The sequence below is a fragment of the Onychostruthus taczanowskii genome, unplaced genomic scaffold (assembly GCF_017590055.1).
Source record: "Onychostruthus taczanowskii isolate IOZ18803 unplaced genomic scaffold, ASM1759005v1 scaffold4, whole genome shotgun sequence".
In the NCBI taxonomy this organism is placed as follows: Eukaryota; Metazoa; Chordata; class Aves; order Passeriformes; family Passeridae; genus Onychostruthus; species Onychostruthus taczanowskii.
In genome coordinates, this window is record NW_024501459.1 from 24,057,045 (window position 1) to 24,077,314 (window position 20,270).

Genomic DNA, 20,270 nt, shown 5'->3' on the forward strand with positions numbered 1-20,270 from the left:
CCAAGACTGCCAGAGTTTGGGCAATGCCCTCCAGCACATGATGTGATTCTTGGTGTTGCTAGGGCATGGCCAGGAGTTGGACACAGTGATCCTTGTGAGTCCCTTCCAACTCAGGATTTTTTGTGATCATTCTGTGATTCTAAGTATAAAGCAGCAGTGAAAGTTCTGCTGGGAAGAATAAATAATTTCCCATTTTTACTTCTGCCATAAGGAGCAGTAGTGGGTATTTGAGCAAGACTTCATTCTGCTACTCAGTTACTGGAAAAGGAGAAGATAATTTATCTTGACCTCTTGAGTGGCACCTGTCTGCAAGCTCTTGAAGCCAGTAAGAGAAAAAAAGAAAGTTAAAGTTGGGTTGAGGAAAAAAAAACCCCACGAACTACACTGGACTATGTACAACTGATGTGTGTGTATGTGGATTTGTAGTATGGGACTTCTTTACTTCCATCTAATGGGGGGGAGGAGGGGAAGAAGACATCTTGTTCTGGAATAAGGGTTCTCCATTTATAGGTTATTAGGGCATGTATGGCTTCCTGGATGAGATCAGTCTATTTTCAGTTGCATTCTTTCTCTTTTTCTTAGGATTATTTGACCCAGACTGCTCTTGAAAGAAAATAATTAGGCTATTGGCAAAGCTTTGATAAGGGCTGAAAAATTTGGAACGGCTAAAGTCAAGAAACTGTTATGCTTTCTGTAGCTTGCTGAGGAGGCACCTGTTGTGCTGCAAGGTCAGGTAAAAATTTTGGTAACACAATATTTGACCTAGACAAGGAGAACGTTGGCTGCTGCTAAGCCTACACACAAACTCCTAGTGTATTTTATTGTTACTGAGTTGGCTTCATTTCCCTTAGAGACATTTGTGGTATGTTTAAACAGTATGAATATAAGCAGAAATTAATATTTCTTCCAGCTAAGTTCTAAAGAGCTGCTAGTAGTAAATAGGGGAGGAAGTACCTTTTAATGTGTTGAATGAAAATAGCAGTGTGCAGAATTAGTGTATAGGTTTTTAGAATTGCTAGAAAGTTCTTAGAAGTAGCTTAGTCTTGAATGTCATTCATAGCTATAAAAATGTATCATAATTAATACCATCCATAGATCAGTTTTAGGTAGGGGTGCATTCTTCCTCAGGCTATATAAAAAGGGTTTAATTAGACCAAAGTTTATATTCTTTTTTTTATCTATATAAAGAGTACCACAGGAGATTATTTATGTTGGGTCTGCTAGAAATCACTACTTTGTTGTCCTTTGCGGCCTGTCCTAGATAGCAAGTACAAGATATTTCTGAGGTAGGTTTCCTCTTGTGGGTTGTTTTTTTTTTCAAGATTTCATTTTGTTTCTTCTTTGGCAGAGCTTGGTGTGTAATTTGGATTGTGATTTCCCTGTCCTCTATATCTTGGTAGTTTTGGCTATCCATGTAGAAATTTGGGAGGGGGTGTAGGAAAGTTGTGCTGATACTTGTCTAGTCTGCTCCAGTTCGGAGTCATGGTACTAATTAAATCTAATAGTGCACTAACGATGTTGTTGGTTTATAGCATGTTTCCTTAGTACTTCACATGAGGCTTAAGTGGATTACAGTAAATATTCTGTTCTCAATGTAGCCATGCTAAAATATTTTAAAAAAATACATTTTATAAGATTTCTTGCTTCTATTCAATTTTGCTTTAAATATTTATGGTAAAAAATTTGAACGTATCAAAATGGAAGTATAACTAATTCCATTGTAGCATGAAAACTTAACGTCTCGTTCACACAAGTATTTTGGGCTCCTTAAGAGCAGTTGTTTGATTGTTGAAAGTCGAGGCCATGTGGTGATGGAGATTCATTTTAAAAAATCTCTGTATGTGTAGATGCAGATACTAAAATTCACTTTTCTAGAGATGTATGTGCTTTCTGTTGAACCATATAACTATACAGGTGCATTGTGATTATCATAACTATCAAGCCAGTTATTATAAAATAATATAGTATACATTAGTTATAGATGGTTGCTTGCTCGGCCTGTGAATCAGGTCATGAAAATACAGTGCTCCAATAAAAACAGTTTTTCATTTGTATAATTTATGTAGAAGCTTTAGTGTTTGTTTACTAGCTCTGTGTGTTTGCTACAGACAGGATAATTATGAATTTAATACCAATGCTCTTTATTTTATAAAAAAACTTTAAATACTCTGTACTTATCAAACAGCAGCAAAATATCTTCAGTGATTTGATCAAACATGCAGGAACTCTAGATCATCTCCCCCCAGATGAAAGCAGACTGGATATGATACAAAATCAAACACAGCAATTCCAGAAATGTTTCTTGCCTGATGGGGTCAATGTCCTACTTAGTAATCGCTTCTGTACTGGACATCAGCAAGTACTTCTGCAGTTAGTTGGTTTCCAGTTATCAGTTGTTTGTATTGGTCAAATTCTTAAAGCACTGCAGAGGAATGAAGTCCCTATTTTAGCAGCTGGTGTCTGTTGGAATCAGCAGGAGTAAGCTGTGTAACTGGTGGATTAGATGTCTGCCCACGGGGCTCTAGTCAGCAGCCTGTGACAGTACTGAGAGAGGAAAATGAATTTAACACACGCATTGCCTCAATTTTTTTCAGATGCTGGCCAGAAGAAGACCCCAGACAAGAAAGATGGGCGACGAATGTCTTTTCAAAAACCTAGAGGGACTCTTGAATATTCAGTAAGTTACTGCTTTATTGTTAGAATGTTACTGCGAAGCTAATGCAGGCTAAAAAGTTGCATTACAAAATGTAAGCAAAACTGTATTGCCTTTAATGTTAGAATTCTGTGTATCTGATAGTTTAGTTTGACAGAAATTAAAGCAGGGAATTAGCTGCTAGTATTAATACTGTTTTTTCCCTTTAAGTGGCATTTTTTTTCCTTAGAGATTCCGAGCTAATCAAACTGTTGACTGGTTCACTTTTAGGTAACTAGTTAGAAACAAATAACAATAGTTATATAATGATGTGCAAGTTCTCTGCTTTCAGCATTATTAATAAACTGTTGCTGTCAGGGAAAATAACAGAATGAAGTTGGGAAGGGAAACTGTATCTTGATACTGACTTTCTGGTATTCTCATAATAATTGCTGTAGATCTGTGCCTTTTACTGTATAACTCAGTTTCTGCATCAGTATCTGAAAATGGAGCCTTTCTCTCCCTGTTCTGTTCTTGAAATGACCCTCAAACTGTGCTGCAGTCAGCTTTCCCATTTGTGGTTACTAAGGGAAACAGAAGTGAGAAGTATGTGTCTTATGTTATGTACTGGAAATACAATTAAGCCTATAAATAATGCTTATAGAGTTGATGTTAAAATAGGGACAGTCTGCCACAGTGATCTTTGAATGCTTTTGAAGCTGGACATGATAAATAAAAATGACAACTGCTTTATGAAAAGTCTTTACTGGACCTCTTGGTCAGGAATAAGAGATATGGGGAAGACTTAACTCTGTTACATTAAGCCAAGCTATGATAATTGCTTAAGTACTGAGAGGGCTGTGATAGTCTTTTGGTTAGAGAGAGAGTATGTGTGTAGTGGAGCAAGAAGCACTTCGTTAGTGTGGCTTTTATTGGAATTTGAATATCATTTTAGCCTGCTCTAAAGACTTCCTTGAAGCTGAAATTCAAACCAGAAATTCCTGCTGCTTAGGTTCTAGTGGTTGAAGAATGGCAATGTAAATGTGACTGTTGTTGATGTTATATTGACTCCATTTGGTCTGAGATACCTGGGAAAAACAGTTAGGTGTAGCTCTGCGTTACTGGCATCCATACTCAGTAAATCCAGTAATTTGCCTCTTGCCACCATGTGAGTGCTTTTGCTTTGGTATGTAACATTCCAGGCAAAGTAAAAGCAAGGAGCTTTGCTTTTTTTAACTTGGCATGTGTTTGTGGCAAGTTGTCATGTACTTCTGCAGGTTTTTGTGTTCCAGTAGGTGGAGTTTTAGATCCAAAAATAGCTTTCTTAATATGTACTGAAGTATGCATCACTTCCTTGTGAGTCAAAAAAAGATGATTCACAGGAATCACAGGCTTTTTGTCATTAAACTTAGTCCACCTTCTAAAGGAGCCTGTTGCATGTATGGAACATGGTGCATTTCAGCTTCACAAATACTGTATTCTGTCAGGTCTTGCTGTGCATTTCACTCATAAAGCTCATGAAACACTTGAGTAGCATCATGTTTCGTTAATATTGTGTGCATATATTTAATAAAATGCACGGATATAATCTTTAGGAACTGAGCTTATGCTCACTGTAAGAGAGGTCTGGTAGCTATTGTGGTAATTTGCTACTGTTATGTATTACTTTATTATATGTGTAGAAGTGCTCTTGTCTTGTTTCTGACTTCATCCTACTTCCTATCACAGTGACAACACATGTGCACACACATGTATTTATATACCTGCATGTGTTGCTTCTTTGAGAAGTAGTAGAGGGTGAAGGCAGAAACCAGACTCCCCCTCACCTTCCAGCATTGTTGAAGTTAGTGGGATTTTTTTTGTCTTTTTTAAGATGATAATTTAATATGTTCATTTTTTCCAGTGGATACATGGTTTTAGGAGTGAAAGTCTTATTTGTATTCATGAAGTTTGGAGTGAGTTAGCATCTCACTTGTGCAAACTATGGAGTTTTAATATGAAGTAAACTTCACACCAGAATTTTTTTAGAAAAAAAAATTACTATGGGACAAGTAAACAATAAAACAAATTTTCTCTTTAAAGCTAAAGACAGAATGCAGTTGATGTTTTTTATCTAAAATTCTCAAGGCATGAAAACTTGAACGTGCTGTTCTGTGTGTAGCAGGAGAGAGATGATGTCAACAAACATGGTACTAAATAATGGAAGTAAGTCCTGAACTGCCTCTAAAGGATACAGAAAAAACTGGTTCATTTTTGCTGATACTGCTTAGACAGTGAACAGATATCTTTTAATAGAGTTTATCCTTTTCTCAGTATGAGTCAGCATATTCGATGCAAGTTGATACTGTCTGTTATTTCAGAATTCACAGTTGCTGCTCAAGCCGTGTGTTTTCCCCTTCAGCCTTTTGTGTTCCATGTCGCACAAACACAACTGGTGCCTGCCTGTAGGTGTCGGAAGGGCCAACTATGGGTGAATAATGGAGCATGGGCAGAGTGCTGCTTACTGATCACCAGTGATTGTACCATGCTAGCTTGTGTCTTGAAGTCTTGTGACTTCAGTGGAAGCCTTCTAACTGCTCTTCCTTTTGAGGAGAAGAAAGAAATAATTGTGGTTATTTACAGATAGGTTTAAATTTTGTTTAGAGAAATGTTTGTGAGTAGTTGAAATGGATGATCTGGTTTATGAGTGTTGGAGGGTCTAATCTAAGATTTTCCTTTATCTCTCTGGGGATTGAAGGCTGTGCTCTCCTGAAGTACTGAGTAAGTACTTAATACACAGATGATGTTGTCCAGGTTAAGGAAAGAGCCCAGTATCAATTCCTGAATGTCACAGAAGCCTTTAGTAGACCATAGCCTCAAGACTGAGTTTTCAGCTTGTGTATAGTGAGTGCTAAGGGTTCTCTTCCGGTGCCACTAGTTCTATTGCCATTGCAAGCCTTTACATGCTGTTTAGGAAGCTACACAATTAGGAGTTTTGGTGATTTTTTTTTTGTTTGTTTTAATTTCTTGGCTCTTCTATTTCAAACCCAAGGTGCATGTTCTTTTACGGCTGCTGCTTTTCTTTGAGCATGCCATTGTCATAATCTTTTAACCTGCTTTGGGGATATTGGAAATGTAGATCATAATGATGATGTTACTTCATCTCTGTCTTTCACTAATTATTTTTGAAGTTGGCTTTATGGTGTTTACAGGGTTTATTTTACTGATGTTGCATATTACATAAGTTAGGCCTGTTAACAATTAGTTAATATAGTCATAATTGGTATTTCTAAAGGCTTGGGTACAGTGCCAAAGCTGTGTTATTTGTTCCCTTTTGTTCTCACCCTTTCTTTTTAGTCTTCCTATCTAATTTTTTTAGTTTAAGAGCATTAAAATAAACTGTGTTTGATTTTCTGGCTCTTGGACATCTAGTGTTGAAACAAAAAAATAATTATTTCTGCACTCTGATTCATATGTATTTGATATTTAATTTTTAATGGAGGAATGAGTGAATTCTGACTGTTAAGATGCAATTACAGTAAAGTTCATTAAAATACCAGTAGAATAAAATTTTTAATAACTTTGCCAGCTGTTGATCTGAGGGAAACAAAGGTAGGTAGAATCAGAGATAGTGGTGGCTGAAGTTCTCTGTCTGCTGTTGCCAGGTGCATAAGTGCACCTGGGAAACATGGGTGCATTCTCAATGAAGATTTAATATTCAAATATTTATAAAAAATTTTTAAAATTCAGAAGAGCATTTAAGTAACTACCTCAATATATAGGAAGTTTATTTTCTGAGAGAGAAGGAATAACTTCTTGCCTTTTCTTATAGCAGTGAATTGATAGGGGAAAAGCTGGGAATCCGTGGTAAGTGGCTGCACTATTCAAATCTTGTTAGTTCTGTGCTTTCCTACAAAATTATTCTTTGAGGTTTTGGCTGTTCAGATTCTACTTTTTAGTATAGTAGAGGGCCTGAGAACTGGAAAATAGGCTTTGGAATCTAGGAAGATACTTCAGGAATCCTCTATTATGTGAGCAGTGTCATTGTTTTGAGAAGGTATCTCTATTGGTCCCTGAAGTCCCATGTAGTGTGGAAATTTGTGTGCAAACTTGACAGCCAAACAAAAAGGAAGATTATACTTGCCAGTGTGTTTATCATGAGTGAGATAAACCCTTTAGTTGCCAAGCTATTTCACATGAAGTTTTTATTTCAGAAGACTGTAAAGAGTGAATGCACAATAAAAAGGGCTTAAGCTTTGTGGTATGAATGCTTTTGATTTGTTTTATGTCATAAATTAGTTGAAAATCTCAATTTCTTCAATGATTAAGTGATACATAAGAAGGATTTACCTAGCAGCTGACTGTTGCCCTTCAACATTTATGCGAGTGCAAACTTAGGCAAAACTTTTGAATTTCACTTCACAGTTTGTTTCAGCAAACTTTCTGTATCATGTGGAGCTTCTGAGGGAAACCTTACTGATTTGGTGGTTAGTTTTCTTATGGTCTGTGAAGTATGTAGTACATATCTGGTTGTGTTACAGTCCTGTTCTGATTTCTGCTGCAGTACCAGTTAAACATGGCATATCAAATTTTTTTTTTTTTTTTTAATATATATCTGTGATCATACGGTACTGAATGACTGAGAGCTACTACAATACAGTCTTGCATACTGGAAATACTAGTGTAGAAAGATGTTTGCTGTTTGTTTTGTTTATTAGCTTCTTGTATAAAAAATCTCATAATAGATTTCTAATCCTTTCTTAAAAAAGCCAATTGCCTTTTCTTTGGCAATGCTTATATCGTTTTATTAGTGAATTTAGGTTGAGAAGTGCATCTTTCTGAAATTATATGGAAAAGAATTCTCCAGCTCTACTTACATTTAGCTGGAAATACATCTTAGCTTATATAGCTTCATCTTGTCTTAACTGATAAAATCTATTTTTTCCTGGTGCAGAGTCTATGAAGTCTTGTGCCATTATGCAGTAAACCTTTTGGTTGGTTGTTTCCTTGTATCACCATTATTCCTAAGGCTTTGAATTCTTTATTCTGAAATAGTCTTTCTGTGTAAAACTTTTTTCCTTTTGCTTTCTTGTAGTAGGTAATTTTGACTACACTTTGGGAGATGGAGGTCAGAATCTGACCTTGAAAAAAATACTTTCCTTGGTTGGGAATCACTTTCTCAAAATGTTTATGCTCCATCTGCTGTCATAGTTGTTGACATGCTTTGCTTCAGCATTTTTGCATTTTCTTAGTGACGGATTTTACCTGAAAGTCCGGGTCTGATAGAAGCTTATTTCAGTAGTAAAAGAGTGTGTTTATATTTATAGAGAGAACTCTTCAGCTTTTCTGTAGGTGATAAGTGGAGAAAAGTAGTTGCAGAGGGAGAGGGAATCATTCTGTGAACCCAGTCAATGATGCATTGTCCAGTGGTAACCAGCAGTGCATCTGTAGATCAGAAGTTCTGGTGCAATAGCTGAGCCAACAGCACAAACTGTGTGACTGACACTTCTGGCTACCTGGAAACATAGAGGGAAGGTGTGTGCTTCTACAGGGGGTTGCAGTAGACTAATCTTTAGGGGGTAGGTATGTTTTTTGTGGTGGCATTGTTGTTTTTTTTTGGGGGAGGGGGTGGGCAATCATAAGAAATAAAGATATTAAAGTTCATCAGAATCTTGGTAAATCTACACATGCTAAAATATGTAAGCCATTGTTTGAACTGATTGCTTACAGGTTTGTTTTGTTTGTTTTTCCCCAATTGATACAGGTGGAATCAAGAGATACTTTAAACAGTATTGCCTTGAAATTTGATACAACACCCAATGAACTGGTTCAATTAAATAAGCTTTTCTCCAGAGCAGTCGTTCCTGGACAGGTACTATTACACTATACATCTTACTTATTCCACAAAGTCCTCTTTTACTATATTTCTCATTCCTACCAGAGTGCTGAAGTACTTCTCTTACTGATTTTCTTATTGGCTTTGTAAAAGACTTTTTCCTTTTTCTCCAGTCTGTTCCTTGTGCTTATTAAATAACTGCCTAGAAGGAAACATGTAAGAAAGCCACCTGTGTCCCTTATATAAGATCAGAGGACTTTTAAAACTAGATGTACTTAATGGTACAATAATAACACTTAGATAGAAGCCAGATTGTTGCTTTGCAAATGTAGCAGGCTGTTTATGAACTCTAGCTCAGCAGACACATTCAGGGTAGAGCTTGCAAACAACATTTCGTGACTGTATAGTACTGCCTGCAATTCTGTTTTAATAAATTGAAGAATGTTTATATTCCGCTCTGGAAACCTGATGTTTTTACCAGCAGTATTTGAATTATCATTCACTTATTATAGGTCACTGTTGCATTTTTTTCTCCCTTCCTATTTTTGCCTTCAATTTTCACTTGTCCTTGAAAGCCAGGCCTGAAAACAAGTGATAGGTCAACTGTGATATCAGCCATCAGCCATTTGGTATTTGCCCTTCGTTTGATAAAGTTCTGTGTTCATTTCTGATTGCTGCAGAACTTTCTCTAGGTAAATTGAATGCCTACCATTGCTGAAATAATGTATTTAAAAGTGTGAATACTTGTAGTTGAATTAGTTGAATTTTTTTTTACATATTCACTGAGTCTGTTTCCTTATTGCTGAAATAGTAGAGTCATAGCAAGAGAAATATTTGGACACATCTTCTCTGGACACTCTTATTTCTGTCAAGCTGTATACATTTAATGCTTTCTATCTGAACTTCTTCCTCTGTTATGACTGAAAATCAAAATTATATCAATATAGCATTTGAAACTTGAAATGCTAAAATTTCAAGTGCTTTTTTTAGTATTGTTTTTTCCCTCAACTCATAATTCTTTTAAAAGCAGTGGGAGCAGAAACTGTTTTGTATAGCTTATTTTGAGAAAGCGTAGTAAATATACTTAACTGGTGGGAAATCTAAAGTAAATCTGAAGACATAACTAACTTCTATCTACATTATATCTTCTTTATAGATTTTGTATGTTCCTGACCCAGACTACATATCTAGTGTGGACAGCTCCCCCTCTCTAAGTCCTGTAAGTCCCCTATCACCTACATCTTCCGAAGCAGAGCTTGACAAGGCTGCAGTAAATGTAGGTATACCTATTGTCCTTAAAATTAATTTTTCCTTACAAGATAAATGTTACAGATGCTATGCTTTCTTCTTAAACTGTCCTTTTGTTTTGGGGAGAAAGTATTAGACAGTACTTGGAATTGAAAGTAAAATCGTTCATTTTAAAAGTAAATACAAGCTTTTAATCTTCCTAAATTATAGTTTTCAATGTGAAAACTGATTTGAAGTCAAATTACTTGTAGCCAAATACTGTCATTACACTCGGAAATCTTAATTAGTTACTGTTGCATTTCTGTATTTGTTACATTTCAGAGTTTGTTAAATGTTTGTCTCAAATCTTATGTCTTTTCTGCCAAAACCATCAATATTGGCAGAAATGCTCAGTTTCTCCCTGCTTGCTCTAGAGGTGTCGGAGAGGGCTCTCTAGTTTCATTTCACAAAATGAAGTAAGAAAGGGGGTTTTGGTGAAGGACTAATGCAGAATTATTTAGAGCTGACTTTTACTCGGTAGTTCTGCATTTGCAGACTTTCAAAATGCTAAAAATGTTTAGCCACCTGTGTTGTAGTGTAATTCAGCTCAATTGTAGATTTTTGGGTAGGAGCTGGCTTTGTAGGAAGAAATGTTTATTTCCAGGAACACTGGTTTGCTGTCAGCGGCATTCCATAGGGAACAGTCCAACCGGGAAGATTCAGTATTTAAGCCTGAGCTGCTCTGCAGTTTTTGCAACTATGATCTCATTTGGATGCTTCTCCATACATCAACACTGTTTTTTTCCCAGTTATCTTTTCCTCTCAAATAAGAAATTCTCTCGTTAGCATATTTTGACATTACTCAGTCAAACTGTCAAACATCTGTTCCGGGATTCTGTATGCTCAGAGTTTAGGGAGGTTTGAGACTTAAAGACAAGTTTAAATATAAAGATTTTGCTTTGTTGCTGATGAGGTTCCCAAGCGTTATTGCAAAGTCTATGATGGCCTTTCTACTGAGAAACACTGTTTGCTTTTGCTGTGATATCTTTTCTCTTTCTTAGCGTGCCAGTTCTTATGTCTGTCATTTATGTTGAATAATTTCTCCTATGTTTGATGGCAAACTGAGGGTGGTGTAGCACAGTAAGCAGACTCACCTGCAAGAATACATTCTTGTATCATATATCTTCCAGCTATATCAGTCTCAGAAAGACCTACCCATGTGACACATGTTGTGAGAAGTTACTAGAGGGAAAAATTATCAATTTTACTGTTGGAAATCTGAGCTTTTCCTACAGATTCCATGCCAGAAAAATACTTTATTCTTTCTTTTGTCTATTATTTTGTGTATCTCTTAGCATATAAGATAAGGAGATGTAACCATACCTGTAATTTGTGTGAAAACTTTTTGTTGACTCTATGCTCATATGGGAGATAAAAACTTGCAAGTTTAGAAGAAACAAAGTAAATGAAAATACTTGAAAACCTCTTCTGCAAAATTTTTTTTCATTTAGTGAGGTCAGTCCTGTGCTAGTAACAATGGGAATGTTCAATTTCATTTAGCTGATGCACAAAATAGTTATGTAACAATAAAGTATCTTGTTACATGTCGTGTATCATCACAAGCAATTCTTAAGTGCTTCAGAGAAGGTCAGATTAGCAATGAGACAATATATAATTATTTTGGTTCTGAGGCCTTTCAAAGTACTAAGGAAAGAAGAAATATTGTCAAAAAATCAAGGAACAGAAATCACTTGTACTTGTCAGCGTGAACTGTGTGTGTTTGGTTTTGCTTTCAGTCTTCTCTAACAACTCAAAAGGCACTCAACTTCTGTGTGGGCAGTTAAGGCTGGAGGGTTTTGTTCTTTATCATAGCACCTGTCTTTCATGGTTTTCTTTTCTCTTGTTCCTGATTGCTGTCATCATGAAGGAGAAACATACTAGTGTACATTTCAATGCTCTCTTGATTTGTCTTCTTTGACTGTCCCCCACTTTTGACTCCAGATTTGTGGTTTAAATTTGAGCATGTTTCAATGTAAAGATGTGTTCCTTTGCTTATATAATGTAGTAGAGTCTTCTCTCTGCTCTGGTCAATAGAATCAGTGATTTCTTGTTACAAATTTAATAAGAAGGCTAACAAATATCTGAATGCCTGTTCAGTTGAAAATAAACTGACATGTTCTATTCTTGTTATTTTGTTTTATTGAAAATTGGAGTAGCTTACCACAGCTGTGTGGCTAGATACAAACCAGCATGTGGCTGATAAAAGACCTGCATAACTTTTTGTTAAAGCTTGGGGGTTTTTGGTAGGATTTTTTGTTGGTTTATTTTTTCTTTTGTTTTAATTTTGTTACACCTAAGATTTCATTGTGTATTTCAATAATTTTGTTGCTGTCGGTAAGACTATGTAAGAACTAGCTTGGATTTTGAAGCTTTTCTGGTGCTGCTGGGTTTTTGAAAGACTTCCTGATTCAGCAGTCTTAGACACATATTTGAGAAGATCCTATATGCTTTGCTACCTATAAAGCTTAAATTCCACTTCAAAATAATATGTAGTGACAAGGGCATCATCATTAAATTGGAAAGTCTACCATTGTAGTGGTGCATCCCTCTTCTCCTTTTCCCAGGTCATACTGGGATCTGAGATTGTGTCATGTGGCAATATGATGAGAAGTAGCTGGCTTATGAGTGGGCTTGGATATCAGCTGAGCACTTCCAGAGTCACTTGCTGAGATATGTCACAAGAGCGACCCTGTAGTTTTCAGTAGAAAGGCATATGTAGAAGGAGAATTAGTCTCCAGAAGGTTTGTTTCCTTATTATACCTTGATTAGCTTTTTCAGCAAAAGTCAGTTTAGTGTTCTGTGTATTTTTTTGGTTTTTTGGTTGATTTGTAATGAAGGTTGAAAGATGCTGGCAAATGCTAAAGTAGTGCCAGAGAAATGATGAAGTGAAAACAGTTGTGCGTAATGTTCCTAAGTATGATTAAAGGCATTTATCTGCAATCTGTGAATAGAACTGAACAGGAAAGCAGAAAACCAAAGGGAACATGGGAGTTCCTGTTTTTTAAAAACAGTAATATTTTATTAGTAACTAAAAATAGCAATTGTGCATGAAATTGAAGTCTTTAGATGTGGATAAAGCACCAGACAGGGTTTCTGTGTCTATAAAATAGGCTTTGATGAAGTCTGTCTACTGTTTGTTTAACTCTAGTTTGAAAACAGATTGTTTCTGTCCTGTCCCTGATAGGGTTCCATGTTCACTACTCAGTTGGATATACTGGTAGACAGTGAGGTAGATAACTATTATCTTGCCAGGGAAGTCATGAAGGCAATCCTCTGAAAGTTAAATCCAGGCATGTGAATGACAAAGATGGTTGGAAACAGCCAGAGAGAATTTACCAAAGCTATATCATACCTGACAACACTGATTGCTTTCTGTGAGGAAATGACAGGCTCAGCAGATGAGGGAAGGCATGTTTCTTACCCTGACTAGAGCCAGGCCCTTGACACTCTTCCAAAGCAGCCCAGTTTAAAATACTGGAAAAATGTGAACTGAATGGGTAGAGTAGAACATGGGCCAGAAACATTGCCAGGATCGTTGTGTTCAAACTTATTCAGCATTTGTGTATGTGATTTTTTTTTTTTTCAAATCTTTTGTAGAATTATAGAATAGGTTGGGTTGGAAGGGACCTTAAAGGTATCCAGTTCCAGCCCCTCTGCCATAGGCAGGGACACCTTCCACTAGACCAGGTTACTCACACCCCCATCCAGCCTGGCTTTGGATACTGTTTGCTGTGTTGGCGGTCAGTTTCAAATCCTTGAGTCCCTGTTGGGACAGTTCTTTTATAATCTGCCCATCAGTGACCTGACTGGTAAATTACACAGCAGGAAATCACCAGAAGTTGATATTTTAAAAAGCAAGTTGCTAAGTTCTTCTTTGTTTCTTTATATTTCCTTTCAGGATTCAGATGGAGTCCAGCAGAAGGAGTCAGCTGTTTCACCAGCACATGCATGTGTTCGTCCTTCAAGAGTGGTATCATCCACCTCCGAAGAGGAGGAAGCATTTACAGAGAAATTTCTAAAAATTAATTGCAAGTACATCACTAATGGCAAGGTACTGAAACATTCAGGTTTTACTGTTACTGTATAGGATGTAATAATGTAAAGCATGTTTAAAGTAGAAACATAGAATGGATTTTAGTCAGGGATGAGTAGATGAATCAACTCACATGTATATGTATGTATAAATATGCTATTTTTTTTTAACTCACTGTTTCCTTTGGGTTCTCCAGGCCTCTTGTTCAGGACATGATTGATGCAGGCAGTTAGTTGATGGGAGATATCCCTGATGCTGTGCTGTTACATAATTCTTGTATGTTGAGGGCATGAGGTCTGTTTGTTCCTTATACTAGTATCTGTCATAGGTAATTTTCTTACAGTGGGCAATATCATGCCTTCAACTGTACTAGAAAATACACAGTTGTGTAGCTTTGCTTCCTTTTTTTTTTTTTTTTTTTTTTTTTTTTTTTTAAGCAGAACAAGGAGAGCAGAATAAACCTGTGATTCTGCAAACAAATTCTGTATTGTTCACCATTTGCTTTGGTGTGGTATGGTAGAAACCTTGATTTTGTTTTTTTCCTTTGAAGCTGTTACAGTTCTTTCTTTTTTTAGCATCATTACACCAAATTTCTCCAAGTTAGTGACACTTAAATACCCTCTGTTTAGCTCATAAGTGCCCAAGTCTTGCACAGACTTCTAGGGACTGAGGTAAAGTGTTTTGCCATTATCTCAGAGCACTTTATCAAAAATCAAAATGTGTTGCTCCCCTACCTCACAGAAAAATTACTATCAGACACTTTGTCTATGAAAAATGCCTTCACTCAATGAATGCAATAAAATTCAAAGTACTTGTAATACTTCATCCTTTACCTGAAGTTCAGGTGTGTATATAGAAATACTGCTTCTTCTGTGCTGTTCAGCATAGGTTTGCAGATAAGGTATACTAATTATAAACAGATTAATAAGAATCTCCTAAAACTGTGATTTTTGGTTTTTTGGCTGATGGGGAAAGGATTGCAAATCTATGTGTGTCTAGGCTTGAAGCCTTTTGACAGTATATGTGTATTGACAAATGCTACTTGTTAGGAGCTGGTGAGGCAAGTACTGGAACAGCTTTGTTTTTTACTTTGTTCTGCTTTTCAGGTAATTTTTTTCACTTGTTGCATTCTGTCCATGGGTGACTTTTAGGTTGATCCTAGGCACATCCTTACTTATCAGTTTTAAGTGCTGTTATGCAGAGGAATTGAGACCTGTGAGTCTTTGTTAGAAATTTGATGTACTGGAAAAATCTGGGGTTAAAATTTACAACATATTATTTATGTGCTGTAATTTCTCCTCAGAATATTACAGGGAGTATTAATGGTCTTTGGCTTTCAGCATTACAGCCTATTTTGTAAGAGCTTCAGGGAGAATTCTGTTTCTAAATAGTTGTATAATCCATTGCAGTGTTTATCCATACTTGGGTAGGTGGGTGGGAGAAAAATGAATACCGGCTTGCTCAGATTTGAGTGCCAGATCTTGTAATTCTAGCATGTGATTTAGACTTTGTGTCAGGTATGGCAAGAATGTCCGCTTGAATGTTGTCTTGCCCCTCTCCTTGATACATTTCCTCATGATGCAGGATGATAAACTTGCAAAAGTTTGCTGGAAAAAGCTTAAAAGATTTATCCTCTGCTTCCTACTCTGAAAGTGATTTTTGAAGTTCATAGTTAGCCATTCTTTAGGGCTTCAGCCATGAAGTCTGTCATCACTGTGACTGCTGTTTGTAAACTAAATCTAGTAAAAGCCTATTTTTTCAGTCTGTCTATGCAAAAGGACTTTCATTAGATTAAGATTCTCATTTCTCACTTTTTAAGACTGTTTATTCTGTATATGGTTGGAGTTGCATTTAGTCACACTAGTGACTTTCTGGACAGGCACAGAGGAGTTCTCTGAGGAGTAGTGTTTGGAACCTGGAATGCTGGTTCATTGCACTTGCTCCATATTAGCTGGTTATGGCTACTGATAGAAGCAGGGTGTTGAGCTAAGAGGCAGGGTCACATGAATATTCTGTACAGACAATAAATCAGTGTCACCAGTGTGCTGCAGTCACACCTTGACTTGCTAGGTATGCCCTGTCTTACAGCTGCACTGTTGCCTTCCGCTGTAGAAAAGTGTGCTGCTCTGGGGTTTTTTCATTCTCTGCACTGTTCTGTGAGCCAAAAGAAAGGTACTTTCGAAAGCCTGCTTGATTGTAACTGAAACAAGTAAGGGAAGTTTGGAATTCTTTATTATTTTTGCTAATTTACTTAGTTGTTTTGAAATGTAGTAGGTAAAGGAAAATTACTGATACTGAGGCTTGAAAAAACCCAAAGCACTGACCTGGAAATGAAAGCACAGAAAACACACATTTATCATTCATTAAGTGAAAAGGAGGACATTGAGGTTCAAAACTTCTACAAGAAACAAGACATAAAATAAATGTTACTTTCATGATAAAAGCTTCATAAATCATAAATTAGTTTTTTATTCAACCTTGTGTGTTCAAAAATGTACAGGAATTATTTAGAGAGCTTATCTTTGAAAACTTCTTGTTAGGAGTCCTTTCAAAATTTTTTAGAACTGTTTTACTGAACTGCTTAATCTTAATATGTGAGCTCACCAATGTGATAGTTTGGCGCTAAACCTCCCTTTATAATGATTGTTCAGATTTCCATCTCAGGTATTGCATGGGAGTTAGAGCTTCCATTTCCTGAGGTGTAAGGAATTTTAATGGTAAGAAGACAAAACTGATTCAGAACTGAATATCTGCATGTGCAGTTTAGTCTCCTTTCAATATGTATGTTTTTATGTATCTGGATTAATATTTTCTGGACTAGCTTTAAGAATCAAGAGATCTATTTTTTTAATAACCTAGAATTTCCACATTGTTTTTAGTAATAGAGTGGCTTAGCATTTCTCTTTGAGGATCTTAAATCTGAACTTCGCCTGAACAGAATTTTACTTCATGCTTTAAAATCTATTGCATACAGGAAAGTTGACTCCTGCAAGTGCTGTTTTGGGGAGTTTTGTTCCACAACCAAAACTTCCTGTATCAGTATCATGTTGAACTACTTAGTAGCAACATGCTGAGTATAATTTGTATTTCATTTTCATAGACAGTCTTTTTAGTATTTTTTCTTTCAACAACTACTTAGTAATTACAGTCCAAGAGAAACAAGTCATTGGTTATTTTGTGGAGGATGCCCTAAAAAGCTGTTTCCCAAGGTTCTGTAGCAACAATTAAGCTGTTTATAGACGTTCGTTTAGGAGATTATAGCAAACATCAGGATAATGGAGTCATGTAGCACTTGGTAGTGTGCATGCCATTGTCCAGTGTTTTTACTTGAGCTTGTGCTCTGATTTGCAGATCAGTAACAACATTGTGTTGTTAGAGACAACATAATTCAAATAATATTCAATTGAAATTCAATTCAAATAATATTAAAATTCAGTTCAAATAATACTCAATGAAAAATTCAACATAATTCAAATAATTCTTATGGCTATTTTGAAAAAATGAATTTGTGAAAAAATAAAGAGTTGTTTCTTAGATGTTAAGTGAGTATTTGATTTATTTTAAAGGGATCTGGGTTGAAGACCCAACTTAATAGCCCACAAAGGAGAAGCTGGGTTCATCTTTTCTTAATATTGGTAGGAAAGGGCTTTGTTTTCATAAATAAGCCCCCATGATATTCTTCACTTTGAAGACTATATTAACGCTGAAAATATTTTCAGTAGCTCAACCAGGTCAGAGAAGGAGCTTGGGAACTTTCTCCCTGCTCCAAAAGCAAGGAACCAAAGAGATTATATATGGGGAGCAGACTAGGCACTCAGTCATCTTTGGAAGTAACTTACTAAGAGCAGCATTACAGAATCATTTAGGTTAGAAAACACCTCTAGGGTGAAGTCAATTCTTTTCCCTGATCACTATGTTGTCACTTAGACCATGGCACTAAGTGCCACATCCAGTGGCACTTGAACCGCCCAGGATGGTGACTCCACCACCTCAATGGGCAGCCCATTCCAATGCCCTTGGGCAGCCCATTCCAATGCTTGGTAATCCTTTTTGTGAAGAAATTCCTCTTGATGGCCAACCTAAACCTCCTCTGGCACACCTTGCCTGAGCTTCCTCTTCTCCAGGCTGAACAAGCCCAGCTCCCTCTGCTGCTGCTCACAGGACTTAAATCTCTAGACCATTCACCAGCTCAACTGGCCTTTTGTGAACTTGCTCCAGCACCTCGATGTGCTTCCTGAATTTAGGGTCCAGAACTGAACACAGTATTTGACATGTGGTCTCACCAGTGCTGAGAACAGAGTGACAATCACTGCCCTGGTTCTGCCAGCCACACTATTGATACAGAGATACTCCAGGGTTTTTTCTGGTGTCACCATTATTACCCATTCTGGGTATTTTATAACATGACTCTGAGATCTGCTGCCATAGTGCATAAATGTGTATGAGTAACCAGAAAAGTTGTTTTAGAACCTTAAGTCCATGATACTAAAATGCTCGGGAGTTCATAATTGTGTATTCTGATACAGTAGTTCTGGAGTATATGTATTTTAGGAGTGCTGACATAGAAATCTGTCTGATCCTTCATTTCCAGCCAGGAAGTGAAATTTCAGGTGTCTTCTTTAAAGAAGAGATGCAAATTTTCTTGACTTATGCAAAGCTGTGGTGTTAGCTCTCAAATGCTGGAGTTGCTGTAGTTTCCATTTCTCAGGAAATACTGAATATAATGCAATGAGCAGCTCTTAAGCAGTTGGCTAAAGGCTTGTGTGCTCCCACTTGTATGTTTTATTCTGATGTTCTTTTTTCCTCCCAGAATCAATGGCACTTGGTCTCTATCCATACCAGAAACAACATCTATTGAGTAATAGGTTTTAAGGAAGCTTTTACTCCTGCAAACAAGGTAGTAATGACAGAAGGTATTTTTCCTGTAGGAGTCATAGAAATTGTAAGAGCAAGTGTCAGAAACATTGGCATGTCTGAAAAAGAGTAATTCAAATCTGCAGCCAAACAAATGTGTCTTCATCTGGCTCTTATGTGTGAGCATTGCTTAGCTACCTGGGTTAACATTCAGTGATCCTTGGAGGTAATAATGAAAAGTGACTAAAATACTAATGCTAATTAGTGCATTATTAGGAACTTAATTTTTATTAATTTGGAGCAGCAGTTCTTCTCTAGAAGAGTATACTGAAGTGTTCATCTAGTTACTGTGGACCATGTCTAGTAACTGTGAACCAGAGGTGTTGCATTATGTTTTTAGATAGTTAAGAATGAAATAGGTCATTTCTTGTTAAGGTGCTATAAATCCATTGTTTTCAAGATACTTCTGTAATCTTTCACTTCCTTATAGTAATTGCAAGTGAAGTGTTTGATCAGCCACTTAGTCAAATCCAGATAAAAATCTGCTAGGTCTGAGTGCTTAATTCTCAATTTCTATCATTGTAGTAAATTTTACATGGAAATACACTTTCCAATTAATTTTCATTTTGAATGCCTGCCTACCTATTGGTGTTGAGGGTTTCTTCTAAGGTGAAGATAAGCTTTCATTATTTCTAGCTGTGTCTTTGAGGCTGCAGAGGTAAACTTTAATCCTTAATTTCACATGTGCTAAGGCCATGTCAATGTACCAGTTTGGGATTCTTTGCCGTTAGATGGGTCATTGTCAGTCTTATGTAGGAAGCTTCTGTTTACAACAGAAGGTGTCTTAAACTTGTTTTTCTTATATAGTGAGTAGCCCTGCACATGCACACATTTTTGTCCTTGATATCATGGTGTTTGCTTAGGGTACTCACAAGCCTGGCTTGTGGGTTTGGGAGGGGTAAGTTGGCGTTTTGGGAACTGCTAAAACTGAGTCTGAAGCAAGACAACTGAAATGAGTGGTTGATGTGTAACTCATTCTTCATACTTGTTATTCTTATGATGTGCCTCTCTAATATTCAGATAAGCAGTGTCAAACATATGATGTTTTTTTTCTTTAATCGATTTTTGACCTGTGCTATCAGCTGAAGCAGTCTGATCTGTGCTCTTGAAAGCAAGTTATAAAGCATTGGAGCTTGTTGACACAAATGATATCTTTGAGACAGCATACCCCTTGACAGAAAAATATAATCTCTTTATTGCCTCAAAAACTTTAGCACTTCCTGTGTGCTTAATTTATCAAGGAAGGTTCATGAGACAGCGGACAAATGAAGACAATATTATTCTGGAAATGAAGAGCTCTTTAATGAACTCAATTACTGGTTGTTTTTTTTTTTCTGCTGAGAAATACAGAATTGTGGAAGTTGGTGTTGAACATTTAAATCCTTCAGACAGAGCAGTCATACAGCCTTATCATTTTCTCTTCAGCCTGGCAGTTTAAAATATCCACATGCAGTATATGGGCAGTGAAAGAATAGTATAGGATATTTTGTTTGGAAGGGACTTCAAATGATCATCTAATCCATCTGCCATCAAAACTATGACAACTTCTGGGTCAGATCTAGAGAGTATTAATAAAATTCCATTTTTAT

The 20,270-nt window shown here is 36.6% G+C and overlaps 1 protein-coding gene across 7 annotated transcripts in view; it reads left to right on the plus strand.

Annotated features, from left to right (window-relative positions):
* The window catches only part of OXR1 (oxidation resistance 1), a 259,126-nt gene that overhangs the window by 195,042 nt on the left and 43,814 nt on the right, over window positions 1-20,270 (plus strand). For 5 of the 7 annotated variants that reach the window (XM_041412597.1, XM_041412596.1, XM_041412598.1 and 2 more), the window contains 4 exons: window positions 2,595-2,677; window positions 8,376-8,483; window positions 9,604-9,723; window positions 13,633-13,785. In XM_041412597.1, coding sequence (XP_041268531.1) covers window positions 2,595-2,677; window positions 8,376-8,483; window positions 9,604-9,723; window positions 13,633-13,785 — 464 coding nt within the window. The remainder of the gene's footprint in view (window positions 1-2,594; window positions 2,678-8,375; window positions 8,484-9,603; window positions 9,724-13,632; window positions 13,786-20,270) is intronic. The other 2 variants (XM_041412601.1, XM_041412602.1) reach the window with 1 other exon arrangement.